The sequence below is a fragment of the Vigna angularis genome, chromosome 10 (genome assembly GCF_016808095.1).
Source record: "Vigna angularis cultivar LongXiaoDou No.4 chromosome 10, ASM1680809v1, whole genome shotgun sequence".
Lineage (NCBI taxonomy): Eukaryota > Viridiplantae > Streptophyta > Magnoliopsida > Fabales > Fabaceae > Vigna > Vigna angularis.
In genome coordinates, this window is record NC_068979.1 from 21,278,505 (window position 1) to 21,293,687 (window position 15,183).

Sequence of the window (15,183 nt, forward strand, 5' to 3'; positions counted from 1 at the left end):
AATTTTTAAATTTATTTTTAAAAATAAATCAATCATAAACTATTATATGTACGTTGTAAAAAAGATTGTTAAAAAAAATTATTAAAAAAATATTTTCCTAAATAAATAGAGTTGAAGTGGATCTGTGAGAAGGGTTTAGTAAGAACATAGTATGCACCTTTAACGTGTCAGAGGCTTATACGGCTGGCGGCGCCATAAAAATTCTCAAAACTATTGAAGCAATACATTTTATTCTTGAATACTTCACTGTACAAAGTATGCAAAAATTAAAGTCACTGGTTTTATCAGTGATCCAATTTTTAATTTAACCCCACATAGTAATCTGCCCCACTCTCCACTGCCACAAGCGGCTTATACCTTCCACCCAGAAACTGCTTTTTCTGCTTATAAAAGGGAAAGCCAGCGCCACACTATTCTTCCCTTGCACCATCTTCAATAGCGTTCACAACCAAGTAAGAATTTTTTCATTGTCTCATCACACCTTTACTCAACTTTCTCTATGCCTTCACTTTTTCTATTTATATAATTAACTCCAATACATAATTGCTTCAGAAACCCTAAAGTGTGAACTCAACGCTACAAATGGGAAGGGGAAAGATTATGATTGAAAGGATCGACAATTCCACAAGCCGGCAAGTCACTTTCTCCAAGAGGAGAAAGGGACTGATCAAGAAAGCCAAAGAGCTTGCAATCCTCTGTGATGCACAAGTTGGCCTTCTCATATTCTCCAGCACGGGAAAGCTTTACGAGTATGCCAGCACCAGGTTTGATTATCATCATCACCATCATCTTTTTTAGTTGATTGCATAATACTATGGATATTTATGTGCTTACGTACTGCTCCCACTATATGTTTGTTCCCATACTTGTTTGATGCATATTAAATTGATCGGTACCAAAAACTTTATCTGTTATAAGAACCTTAATTAAGTCATCCCTATTTGAGCGAAATTCCATGTATTTTAGGTCTCACTCAACATATAAATCTCTCTATCTCCAAGACTATAATGCAAAAGAGATAAATATATGCATGGCTACAAGTTCTTAGAGATCACGTTCAAGTATTGTAAGAGAATCTTGTGTAATTATGTAGTTATATATATATACATATCTGCAAAATTACTACAGTTACATGATTACAGGAGATTCTTCTGATGCTAGACAGTCCTGGATAGCGAGTGTATTCATATGTTTCAACCCATATGAATTAACAACACTTTTCTCAAGTTTCTGACATTGTATATAGTAAAGCTGATGCTATATCAGAATTTAACCTGCCAGAGTTTGTGGGGTATTGGGAGAATATCATCTTGGAAACGTAAGAAATCTGTACTGAAGTCAATAATGAAAAGAGCTGCGGTTTGAATATGATAATATTTTTAAGGGACAACAGATATCCTTAACAACCAAAAAAAAAGAAAAAACTTATCCTTGAACTCATGAGGATGTAACATCGCATCTCTGAATCTAACCTTCCTGTTTTGCTCATTCAAAGGCAGAGACCCCTCCAAGAAGAGATAACTATATTATATTCGTTTGAACACCTCAAACTTACTTTTGAAGAGATAAGAAGAGCAAAAAAAAGTATAGGTATAATACATGATATAACATGACAGGAAGTGGGAAAGTGGGAGATAGAGATAGATGATAAGTATAAAGTAGGTATTTGGAAAAATGGAATATTGAAAAATCACTGCTCATTTGTCAATTTCTTCTAGTCTCAGCTCAGGTCCATGCATGACCTATCTTATACTGAACATCACCAATCCAACCTAGCTATTTTCCTCAGACAGTATTGGAAATTCTGCATAATGCATATATGGTTTATAAGACTTTACAACAAACGATATATAGACAGTTTGAGGATAGATTAAGGTTGAAATACAGAAATTTAAAGTAGAACTTTTGTGGGCATGAAAGGGAAAGGGGCATTATTATCCAGCAAAATGATTGATCACAGAGCTGTAACCAACGTACACAGATTTGTTTTGAATAAGCAGGTATATAGCATCTGATTAGATGCATCTTTTACAGATATGATGCCCCCATCAACCTAGTCTTTTCTAATTTTAGAAGGTTACATATAAAAGTATGCGTGATTGGAAATATGAATAATTTTAGCAATAAACGATTTTAGCTGATACCATGGCCTTGATTAGTCGATGTCAAAATCATTGAGGATGTGGATGTGTTAGGTAGCAGCACATTGGTGGCATGTCCCCTCCCATAAGCAAAATGATGAAGTCCCATTTAGGATCTCTATCATTGGCAAATGCATGCATCGGATAAAAAGTGATGTCACCACTAATTTTGATATAGACAACCTTATCAGGTAATTAAAACCTAGCTATCCAAGCATTTTTTTGCTAGGTTTCTTTGTCATTATTATTTTGGTTTCTTTTATATATATATATATATATATATATATATATATATATATATATATATATATATATATATATATATATATATATATATATATATATTTGGCCAAGTGGGAATGAGTACTGTTTTACTATGATCCTCTATACTTGTTTCCTAGTCTTAGACCATGCATTGAACCTTTCGCTTTTAAACTAAAGTTCATAATGTCGTGTAGAGTAAGGACGCCTGGAGGATAAGTTTTTATTTATTTTTTAAATTAAGTTTCATAATGAAAATTAAAATTAAAATCTCATACATAATTATTGGTATCCAAAGTCCGAAGTCCTCACCGCTTGACTAGACTGACCCTAACTATTTCTGTTTTGGTTATTAGTTGAACCAAAATAATTATGATGAATAAATTTTGAATGAAAAGTTCTTTAGAAAAAATAAATAAATCATAGGGGTAACATTTTAAATAGGACTTTCTTTCACATTCTTTGTGATTTAATCATTTTTCTCCAAACTTAAAACAAAACAAAAAATTCTCGAATTAAAATTTTGACCAACCAGACATTTATGAATTTGAATAGACAATAAAAATGTATTTTTTTGATAAAAAAAAACGTGCTTTTAATCCTTATTTGTGCATAGCGAGTATTAAGCTAGTTGATGAACAATTAAAAACGTAATTTATTTAGAAAATTTATATGAATGTCTCGCACAAATTATAAATAAAGTAATAACTTGTTAGGTTAAGTCACTATGCTATACGTCAATTAACGTTGTTTTTTTAAGATAAATGTCAATTAAAAATAAATATAAAAAATAGGTCGAGAGAACAAATCTCTTATTAGATATTCAAATAATTTTTTTGAAACAGTTAAGTATAAAAAACATAGTAAAACTCATTTTTATTATTAGGTAAAATTTATTAATTGCAAAGTTATACTTCAAAAAGAAAAAAATAATAAAACCTAACGCAAAACAGTATATTGAAAAGAAAATTATTTTTAAACATAATAACTATGCTTTTTCAGACTTCTCACTGAAATTTTGAAGATATTACTAATTTTTAAAAATAAGCTATTCCAACTTGTATTGATTATTGTATTTTGTCATGCGAAATTAATTTTTTTGCGAAAACCTTAACCAAACTTACGCAATAATATTAATTATATGTGCATATTAATGACTTGGCAGCCTGAAATATATCTCCTGCAAGAACAAACCTTTTGGTTCGAATTGATCATATATAAGACAGTGAAGGGAATCCCTATAATTTTCAAGTTCTCATTTATCTATTGTTGTTATATTGTAGATGGTATTCCTCATTAAATACGGATCAATTAAGTTCAATTCGAACCTATAACAAAATGAAACTCAGTCTAACTCGAGATAAAACCAACTAACAGATAATTTTAAAAAAAATGAAGTGTTTAGTGGGAACTCTTCCTTGTGCCTAGCTTAATAAGTGAAGATATTTGTTTGTGAAACAAAATTATTTCATTTCATGTGTTAATATTGCATACAACGTTTGGAATTTTACTTGAATATTTGAAGACATATATATATATATATATATATATATATATATATATATATATATATATATATATATATATATATATATATATATATATATCAAATCCTTAGTTATCTCTAATAGGATAAAAAGTTTTGCTTCAGTTGTGTTAGCTTGTGGCCAAAATCACGTGTTAAACAATCTTATCACAAAGTATACTTTCACATTTAAAAAGATCAGGAAACCCTAATGAAAACAGATAGAAGTTGAATTATAATTATCTGAGATATGCTTGGCGTACATTATAATAGACTATAAGAAAAACTACAATAGGAAATTTGGTGCAATGCAAAGACGCGCATGGAAACATAACAAATGCATGCATTACTCCAACATATGCGTCATGCAAGCTCGCAAAGTTTATATACCATAGCTGAATTAAGAACTTAGGTGAAATAAAAATATCTCATATTTAATCATGAGAATGCATGAATTTGAAACATAGTTTTGGTATTAGGGTCTTGAAAACTCTACAATTATATCATAATAGGTCAAGAACAAATAGTTACATTAAATATATATATATATATATATATATATATATATATATATATATATATATATATATATATATGTGTGTGTGTGTGTGTGTGTGTGTGTGTGTGTGTTTTGAAGGTTGCATGAAGAAGAAGCAACATAATTTAACTTAGGAGGATCATCAAATATACTTTAACTCTTTGTACAGCTAATATAGGATTTACTTACTACATCAGCTATTCAGACAAACCATGTAAAATCTCTTAACAATTCACACATTCCCCTTTACTTCTTCATTGCAACCTTGTGTTGCATACTATTATCATTTCTTCCTTCTCAACTTGTACCTTCATAGATTGTATCTTTGAAGGTGTGATAAGGATATAAGCTTTTATCACCTTCGGTGGTATAATTGTATGTTTCAGCTTAGTCTTAGAGAGGAGCTGCTGGTTTAACTGTTTTTTCTTTTTCTTCTTTTTACAAGGATTAACAACTTTATTGTTCTTTTTTAATTCATATTTTTTTCAAGGATTGAGAAGTTTGTTTGTTATTATCATTTTTACATATCTAAATACCAAGTTTTCCAATATGGTTATCCGATTAGTGAAAAATGTCAAGAACATGATTATTTTTCTTAAAACCATCACATTCTAGATCAATTGCACTTCTAACCATTTTACATCGATTAGAGCCAAGGGATAAATTCATTTTCAACTTACTACCCGATATTAAAGTAGATAGCATATTAGAATTCAATGAAGTTATAAATGGGATAATCCTAACCACTCTTGTCTTTTATCTCAACACAAAAATATTTTATTACTCTAAAAAATTCAATTTATTTATAGAAATAATGTGTATGATTATGACTATATTTCTCTAATGTCCAAAATATGTTTTAGGATTACCTATCGAAGATTATACTCACGGGCATGAGCATATTCGAAAGAAATATTAAATATATTCTTAAAATAGCGTAATATATATAGTAAAAGTCATGAAAAGTTACAAGGGGAGAAGTCACAATAAGATAATTTGATAAATTATGTAAAGATCAAGGTGTGAGAAGAAAACTAACTATAAAATATAAACGATAACAAAATGGTGTATCCTGTAAAAGGTCAAAAGCTAAAGTTTTTTTTTTTTTCATGGAGCTAGAAACGCAATAGTTTATTTACTAAATAATATACAATAAAATTAAGGAAGTGTATAAGTGACTTTATTTGAAACTTGGACAAACAAAAATATTCAACACACCATTCTAAAAATTTTAGCGCTTAGAGATTAACAAAAAGTTCTCAAATAAAGCAGAAATATGGGAAAGGTGAGCGTTTAATGTTTATTTTTTTATACATATTTTATCTATATAAATTTTTATTAATTTTATTAGTGATTAATCTCTAAAAGAAGCTGCATGACGCAACTTTCAATAAAATACCCTCTATTAATAACTTTTTCTTCCCAAAACCCTAAACATTATGCAGCTCTACTCAATAACTATAATTCTATATTAATATTTGAAGATTTAGAATTAAATATGATTATGGATTGAATTTTTTAAATTTAATTCAAATTTAATAAAATAAATGGATCTAAAATTTATATTCATATTAGTTAGTTCAAATTGATTCGGTCTACTCATTATATTATATTCAAATTATCTTTTAAAATTAAATTAAATTCAATGTGGTCAAATTTGAAATAATATAAATTTGATATTGTCGTGTTTAACCAAACGTAGATTTAACTCAATTAAATCAAGTTCACTTTACTCAACCTAGTTTAACTTGGATTTGATTCAATTAAATCCAACCTATCCATCTTAACATTGATTTATCTTTGTTTGACCCACATTTACTTGAGTTCAATCCAACTCAATCTAAGCTTATCTTTATTTGACTCACATTTACTTGATTTCAATCCAACTCAATCTAAACTTAACTTAGATTTGAGTTAACTTAGTTTAACCTAATTTAGTCTCAATCTTATTCAAATTGGATGAATCAAACTCAAGTTTGACATAATTGACTTAAGGTGGGTGTGACTTATCTAAGTTCAACATGGAACCTATTTACTTAGTCTAATCCATCTCAATTGTTTTGACTTGACCTAATCTAAATATGTCATAACCGATCTAGTGCAGGCTAAATTCAACTTAGCCTAACCTAACATAATTAGCTTGAGTCCAAATACCCTGTTAGGTTTATCGTCCTGCTTGAGTATTATGTTATTAATTGTTTAAGAATGAATTAATATAGGGATTGAAATGAATTAATATTCACTTAATAAAATGTTAACCGTCATCTTTATTTCTTCATGGTCCAGATAATAAATACATGTCATTATTTGCCCATTTTGCCACAAATATATCTTGTTTGTTTCTCCTTCTGCAGATGTAAGATAAGTACACATCTTATTTAAAGTTATAGCAAGCCAGTTGATAAATTTACCAATAAATACAATTCACAAATATATTCAAATAACATACATTTTTGTTTTTAAATTCTCATATTTCATACACACCTATAAACATAATGGAAATTAACATTCAAGTCTTGTAAAATTTTGAATAGTTGACTTCTAAAATTGAAAAGCGCATACTTTGGCAGGTCTAGTACAAGCTCTAGCCCTTTTTCCATTTCTTTACATATTGAACTTCTGAAGACAGAGATGAGGGTTTTAACTATCAGAGTCCATATACAATATAGGATTGTTTGAAAAATTCTAAAAAATAAAATCAACTTCTGCCTGATGGTGATATATCAGAGTCCAATGTCTTGGTAGATATATCTTTCGGTGGTTTGCTGTGATATTTGTTTTCACTGTGTCTTCTCCTGATACAGCTTTTCTTGATGAATGGAATTCTTAATTTTGTATACAAAATAAGAATAATGAAAATATTTTTTTGTTACCAGCATGAAATCCATAATTGAGAGATACAATGCATGCAAGGAAGAACAACACCATCAGATAAATCCAGAAGCCGAAGTCAAGGTATGTTCCTGCTAATCACTCTTCAGAATTTCCTCATAAAATGTCTGTTGTAGTTATGATTGGAGGCTTGCATTCTTAAATAAATAGAATATTCTTTCCGTTCAAATCAGTCTCATATTGACCTCAGTTCAAGTTTATATTTGTTCAGTAACATTTCTGAACTATTGCCACTTGTTTCGGTTAATGATATCAACTGCATGCACATCCAAAGTTTTGAACCTCATGAATTACTTACAGATCTTCAATTGTAGTTATATAAATTAATCACATGAAATTAAGGATATATAAAAGCAAAATAGAAGTTTCCAGCCTTTTTTAACTCTTGAATTAAAACCATATATTTGCTAAACTGGTCCTTATAGAACCAAGAAACTGTTTGGGACCAAAAATATTGGAAAGAGGTGAGGAAGGATTGGAGACAGAAGCTGAAACAGAGGAAGGTCTAGAATAAAATTCATCCCTTATTCCCTTTCAAATACTAACAATTTTATTTCCTCCTAGTTGGAGAAAAAAGAAAATGGACAATAGGAAGTTAAATAATAATAATAATAACAGGGCTTTTGAAAGTAAAGTTCTATTTTGGAGTTAGGTTTCCATGTCTTACTATGTTTGTTAATTTTGGGAAACTATATATGCAAGCTTTTAGGAATTTTGAGTTTTTCCTGTAGGGGATATTAATGTCTTAGTTTTCTCTATTTAAGACAACTTCATTTCTTAGGGATGTGAAGACACTGTAAAAGCAACACCTGTCAAACTCTTTCAGCTTTTTGCTTGATATATATTTATAAGTATATTGTGAATAGTCTTACACTATTCCCTGTAGTGGCTCTACATTGGATTCTAAATATGACTATCAGCTACTAAACATAGTGATTTCATATCTATTATGGGGGATGTTGAAGCATTCAGTTTGGACCTAAGTCAAAATGATAACAATGTATCCCTTGCATTTCTTTTCCCTCAGTATCACTTATGTATATCATTTTTCTTGAATTTTCTAGTTTTGGAAGAGGGAGGCAGAGATTCTAAGGCAACAACTACAGATTCTACAAGAAAACCATCGGTACAAACTTCTAAATTTATTTAGCAATTTTTTTATATTCTATACAAGTAGAAAAACAGGACATTACAGTACTATAGTAGATTGGCTGTCATGTCATGTTGCACCCAATCCAACAAAATGTCCATGATATATTAAGATTTTACTGACATTGCAAGCTCTATTCAGTCTCAAATCATTAGCAATAACTTCCTAATTTATTTTTTTTGACAGAAGTAATCCTCTTATTGAATTTGCAGAAAAAACCAAAACTAAGATTAAGAAACCATGAAGTAATCAAACATTAGCTACTTTGATGGGAAAAATAATGCAATGGTTATTGTCATGCACTGCCATTAAGTGTCCTCTTGTGTTTGTTACTGTGTCAATACTACCAAATAAAACAATTAACTCTGCACTGATAATTTGAGCAGAACTTACAAACCTAAGATTGAATTAGAAGTGAGGACCTGGAGTTTGAAATCCTCTACTACTGTATCAGCGAGTTTATAGATAAAAATACACAAGAAGATCCAAGAAATAAAAATGTAGACTCTTAGAAAATTAAACATCATCACGCATACTTTCTTGCTCTTGCTAGGAAGAAACATAGACTTATGTATTTGAATATTAACAATTTCCTTTCTTACTCTAAATCACTCACACGGTAGTTCTTTTTTTTTCAGAATATCATGAAAAATAGTCCATGCATAAGCAGCACTCACTTTTATCTCCATCTTAGACTACTTACAATAAACATTAATACTATGTCTCACCAGGTACAATCCATAAAGAAGGTTGTGGCAGAAGTGATGACCTTCTTACTTTACTTTTTCTTCTCTAAATTAAGTAAAGGAAACTTCACATGTCAATCATAGAACTATGTACACGATACGATTGGATTGAATAAAAATTCAACTGCAGAGTTCATTATCAATCATACACTACTTTAATGCACAACATAAACTCCAAAACAGTCAAATGAGAAGTCATTTTTCACTTTTGCCAATACCAGATAAACCAACGGATTCACATATCTCATTAAGCCCCATGCATAAGACACTAACATTTTCAGGACACAGGCAAATGATGGGAGAACAACTTTATGGTCTGAGTGTCAGAAGCCTACAAGATCTGGAGAATCAACTGGAAATGAGCCTCCAAGGTGTCCGTATGAAAAAGGTCAAGTGCTTTTTAAATTCACTCGATAATGAAGGGAATGGAAGTAAATTTGCTTGCTTGATTAATCTCATTAAGGACCAAGCTGAGCACTAGAAATCAATTAACAAGTTTAGTCAAATTCTGCAGGAACAAATTCTAAAAGATGAAATTCAAGAGCTGAACCGGAAGGTCTTTCTAAAATAACTTCTGTTCTCAAAACTTTTACAACATTGACTGAACTTCACATTTTCCTTTTTTTCACAAACAGGGAAACCTTATCTTCCAGGAAAATGTGGAACTTTACAAGAAGGTAAACCTCCTTCACCAAGAACACACACTAATATGCAAAACGGTAGCCCAGCTTAGGTAATATGTATGGCTTCCCAAAAAATTACAAGGGACTTATCTTCACATAGGCCATGAAGTGCAACAATTGAAAGCACTGATGCTTAACAATGAGGCTTGATGTCCCAGGTGTATGGTACAACAGATTCAGCCACAACAAGCAGAAATGCATTTGTTCCACTTCCATTTGGTATGCATGCAGGAGGGCCTCCACAAGAATTAGTCCAACTTCAGTTATGCCAGCCTGAACAAGAAGCTTATGAGACATCAGACACTGCCACAAAATAATGGTCAAGTCTAATTTGGTGTAATATTTTAGTAATGCTTTTGGAAAAAGAAAGCTATATAATGATATATGCAGCTCAATAATGAATCACACAAGAAGCGAAGAGCTGTAGGCCTAGGGGATGAATGCTTCTTCTCACTTTACTTCCCTAAGAGAATTCCAGCAGAGAACAATGCACTCCCTGATATTGTATTGGTTATGTAAAATCTAATCAGTAAAATGACATTTGCTTGTAAAACTTCATATGAAAAAAAAATCTAGAATAACACAGCGTGGACATAAATTTTTCCTTCTTTAACCAATTCTTCTTGGAGGAGATAAACCATAAATGTATGATATCCAACACAAAAATTTCTCTGTTAACCCTAAAAAAACACAGAAAACAAAAACTAAGATAAATACTGTATCAGCTCTAGAGCTATTTTGAACACAAAAAAAACAAAGCCTTTACAACGATGAAGGTCCAACACATCACTCTCATGCTAAGCGAAGTCATTGATTAGCATTTCATTTACGCTAGTAACATTCAATACGCGGTTTCTCACACATGCAAATGCTATTTTGTTGCATGCTCTCTTATTGTTTGTAGCTGCACACAAATGCAAAAGTTCACTTTGCAAGTGTTAGTGCTGTGTATATCCATCACTACAGAAATCCAATCCAACAGCATTCATTGAAGCAACTATGAGACATAGATGTTTAAGATAAAAATGGAATGATATGAATAGGGTGGATTTTGATGTTGCGATTGTGGATGCAAAGAAGGTTGAAGAAAAAATGGTTGTTAATTGATGGTACCTGCACTGCAGGATAAAGAGATGGAAACAGAATATCTAAGGAGTGGGAGAGGAACAAAGTATCCAACCCAAAACCTTACTTGTATCCATTATTTTTATAGTCGTTCACATAAGATAAGGAATTGATGACTCTTTTCAAGAAAAATCACTAAAAATTTGCAATATCAAATATATATGAATTCAACTCACACATAAAATATTAACACTAATATGTTTCATTATAACAATGGACTTATGGATCTTCATGTTGGACTTTCTTACTTTTACCGAACAATTGAATTCCCGACCATCAATTAAGTGGTGCGATCCAAGTCATATATGTATCAACTTAGTACCTGCCCTTGTCCTGCTGTTTTCCAAATGTTTTCCATGACAAACACGACATTATAATTTTGGCAAATATTGATACGTTACCTTTCCTGGTCTATGTCTGTCTATACAAGGGAAACAAATTTCTTATATATATTGGAAAATTTGTTTATTCACTACTTTTTCCTTTCCATTTTTCAAAATGGTCTTAGTGTGTTTGGTTTGGGCAATTGTCGTGGTAATCAATCACAATAGTGTTGTGATAATATATGATTATGGAAAATGTCTTCCTTTTTTTTTCTTTGAAAAGTTGTACTTTGTCCTCTCTAAATAAAATAAAAGGCTTAAATTCTTTTTTTGTCTATATTTTTATCGACTTTATTTAATGTAGGACTATTTTTTTAGATGTTCAATGTAATCAGGTAATTTATGTTCAATTGCAGGTGGATGATCAATCTGTGCGTGGAAAGATGCAGGTGTGGTTCACGTTTTGGACGAAAATGGCGATCGCTGACGATATGTAGTGGAGGTACGTGGTGGCTGACAGTGGTAACTAAGGTTTATGATGTATTGGGAGATGGAAGATAATGACGTGTTAATATAAACACTATATTCGGCGGATCACCTGAGAAAAAATTTGAATAACTCGTTGAAATACTGCCAACGTATACGATCTGTCATTAACGGGTGACATCATAAAACAAAAATACTAAATTGAATATAAATTATTAAAATTAAAACCATACTGAACATCCAAAAAATAATGAGTCCTATATTAAAAAAATCGACAAAAAAAATGAAAAAAAAAATCATACCTAAATAAAAAAAATATGACTTTAGTCTTATCAAATTTTTAACATGGAATTGATTTTCTTTAGGATTATTTTTTCTAGAGTATATAAAAAAATTACCTACTTTTTATCTAAAATTTGTGTTTGACTTTCCAAGTATATTTTCATATACTATTTTGATACAGAAATATGATGTTTTGAGTTATAAAACAATGCTTATTTTAAATATACATACATAAAAAAGAAAATAGGTATTTTAAATCAGATGTTTCAGAATATCGTTTTTGTAGTTTTTTGAATGTATTATAGAATAGAGTTTTTGAACTAGCTCTTAAAGTATTTAAAATGGAAAACAAATTTCAAAACATATTTATATTTATTGAAAATGTTTTATAATACATGCTATTTTTTTGTAATTATTTTAAAATGTATCATTAAATAAAAATTCTGAAAGTAAATGTGTTCGAAAATAACTACATTTTGTATACCACATTCAAATAGCATTACAAAATATAAATACATAGAACTCTATTACATATATTATGTAATAAATAAAACAGTGAGATGGACATTTTTTATAGGGTGATGATATATAAATTCTTTATTTTCTATTTAATATCCAATACTCATCAAATAATATTTTTATTTTGAAATATAAAATAACTTAAAATAAATCAACTAAAAAGGTAAAAAAAAAAATTTATTAAGTGTTAAATAAGGATAAAAAAATTGAGGGATACATAAAAAAATTCCTTTTCTATATAGGTTTTTTTAGTATAATCCGTTTACAGATATCAAACTTCACGTTAGTTTGACCCATTATCTATAATTTTTTTTTAAAATATTTTTAAGTAGGATTGTTTGTGTATTGTCAGAATTATTAAAAATGCACCTAAACCCCTCTGAACGGACGCCAGGTGTCAAGCGACGAGGATCCGAAAATCGGATAATGGAGGCAAGTGTCGACAGATGAGCAGACGTTCGTTTTAAGCAAAACTGAGTTTTTGGAAAGTTTACGTCACACTCTCTGCATGCATCTTCTTCTCCAAACTCTGAAATTCTCAAATTCTCCTCCTTCTCTCTAAAGCTCTCCCTTCTCTCTACCAAAATTCACCCTTTCTCTTCTCCGATCACCGTTCAAGCACCGTAGAAGCACTTCCGGCGTCCAGAGCTTCAGTTTGAACCAAACGGTTTTGGATTCTGAACTGGTAAGTCTTTCTGCTCGTTAGACGTTCGTTTTCTGGCACATGCAAACCAAGTTCTGGTTGCATGATTTCATCTTGTATGAGCCATTGTTGGTTTTCTGTTGTTGGGTTTAGACGAATTGTTGAACGTAAGGGTAGAAGGAGTTGTAGTCAGGCGAACCTCAATTCTACCTCTAGGACGTTCGTTCACGCTCAGAGGTAAGGGAAGCTTATTAATTTAATTTGTATGATTATGTGTTGTATGAACGTTCATTGACTTGATGATTGGATATGAAAAATGATTGAGTTATGTTATGATGCATGAAATATATGAAATCTCTATGTTTGGATGGTATGAAATATGAAAATTTGATTATGATATGAATGTATAAAGTTATGAAACTATATGTTAAGAAATGAGTTGGAAAAATAAATGATCCTGGTATGAAATTCCCCTAAGAAAGAGTACGTTCGTTACTGAACGGTCCTTGACTGTTCGGTTTTCTAGTGAACTTGGTTAGAAGTGGATTCTTTCATTTGGAAAGAATCCTAGTTGAGGACGAGCGTCTGCATTTCGAAATACCGTGCTTGAGCGTTCGGCCAAGTATAGTTGTGTCTTGGTATTCTGTTATAAACTTAAGTATCTATCTATATATATATATATATATATATATATATATATATATATGTGTGTGTGTGTGTGTGTGTGTATGTAATTGTATATTGTAGTTATTCTTAAACACTACTCCAATAGTATCTTAGTATAATTATCAAGCCTCTCCTCTTTAAGATTAGTAGCACTTGGTCTTATATCAAGCGTTCGTCCTAATCAAGTGTTTGGTCTTACATCACGCACTCGTTCTAGCTCCTTAAGCTAAACTTCATAATAAGAGCGTTCATTCAAGCCCACTAGGGTTCGCTCACTATAGTGTTCAGTCATTAACTGGCATTCATTTTCTTGATGCTAAACTCAAATAAGCTAAGTAATTATAAACGTTCGGTTTCTTCATGAGAATTCTTCTAGTATTATTCTTTGAATGTCTTGAAGTGTCTATATTCATTCGGTTCCAGCCTAGAGTATTATTACTTGGCATGGTCTTTTCGGCGTTCGGTTGGAGCTCTCAGGAGTTAGTTCATCTAATTGGCTCACTTTGTAATGTACGTTCGTTCTAGTCGTCTTTGTTATATATGATTGTAACCGGTTCCTTCTCAAACCTGATAGTAACCCTCTTTGATTTTAATCCTTTCTGGAACAGGAGACCTCTTGGTCTCGCTCCAAGTATTCGGTCTCGTTCTGAGTAATTGTTGAACGTTCGGTATTTGGTACCCTTATGGAGCTTTGTGAGAAATGTTTAAGCGAGATGAATAATAATGAAAGATAAGAGAATATGATATTGATTGAAATGTTTTGGATTATGGACGAGCGTTCCGGGGAGGAACGACTCATGAATGAATATTGAGATTGGTAAAGTATGAATGTGGGCATGCTAAGCTGACGGTTCATCCTGATGTTCCGTGAGTACTCGTCCTCATGTAGAGGAGGGTAGGTCATGTGTGGGAACGACATAAGGTCCTAGTCCTTAGGGTTACTTTGGACAGATAGGACTAACCTCGGGTGGCAGCTGTTGAGGGTATCCTAGTTACTACATCACCCGGGTTCACGAACGTCGTAGCTACATAGATTTCATACAGTCCGAACAGTCAGTCTAGTATTAGGCTTTGTATGAACGAACTATGAATTATCTTGTTTGTTTGATTTGTGAAATGTATGTTTATACATGAATTAAATTACATAAGCTTACCCTGTATTTCCTGTCTTGTAATGTTATGTACGTTCGTCTTGTCATTGCA

General features: G+C 31.2%; 1 protein-coding gene across 1 annotated transcript; it reads left to right on the top strand.

Annotated features, from left to right (window-relative positions):
- Positions 1-306: 306 nt before the first annotated feature.
- On the top strand, positions 307-10,542 carry LOC108320073 (MADS-box transcription factor 23). The gene is made up of 8 exons (XM_017551412.2): positions 307-452; positions 553-764; positions 7,342-7,420; positions 8,422-8,483; positions 9,542-9,641; positions 9,768-9,809; positions 9,889-9,930; positions 10,095-10,542. The coding sequence occupies exons 2-8, from the start codon at positions 583-585 to the stop codon at positions 10,251-10,253; spliced, it is 666 nt and encodes a 221-aa protein (XP_017406901.1). The 5' UTR covers positions 307-452; positions 553-582; the 3' UTR covers positions 10,254-10,542.
- The last annotated feature ends 4,641 nt before the right edge of the window (positions 10,543-15,183 follow it).

Bases quoted from the DNA above. Each gene is read 5' to 3' on its own strand.
- LOC108320073 (XM_017551412.2), top strand. From the start codon at position 583: ATGGGAAGGGGAAAGATTATGATTGAAAGGATCGACAATTCCACAAGC. The intron at 8,484-9,541 runs GTACAAACTTCT...TTCAGGACACAG, and splicing joins ATTCTACAAGAAAACCATCG to GCAAATGATGGGAGAACAAC. The intron at 9,810-9,888 runs GTCTTTCTAAAA...TTTCACAAACAG, and splicing joins TTCAAGAGCTGAACCGGAAG to GGAAACCTTATCTTCCAGGA.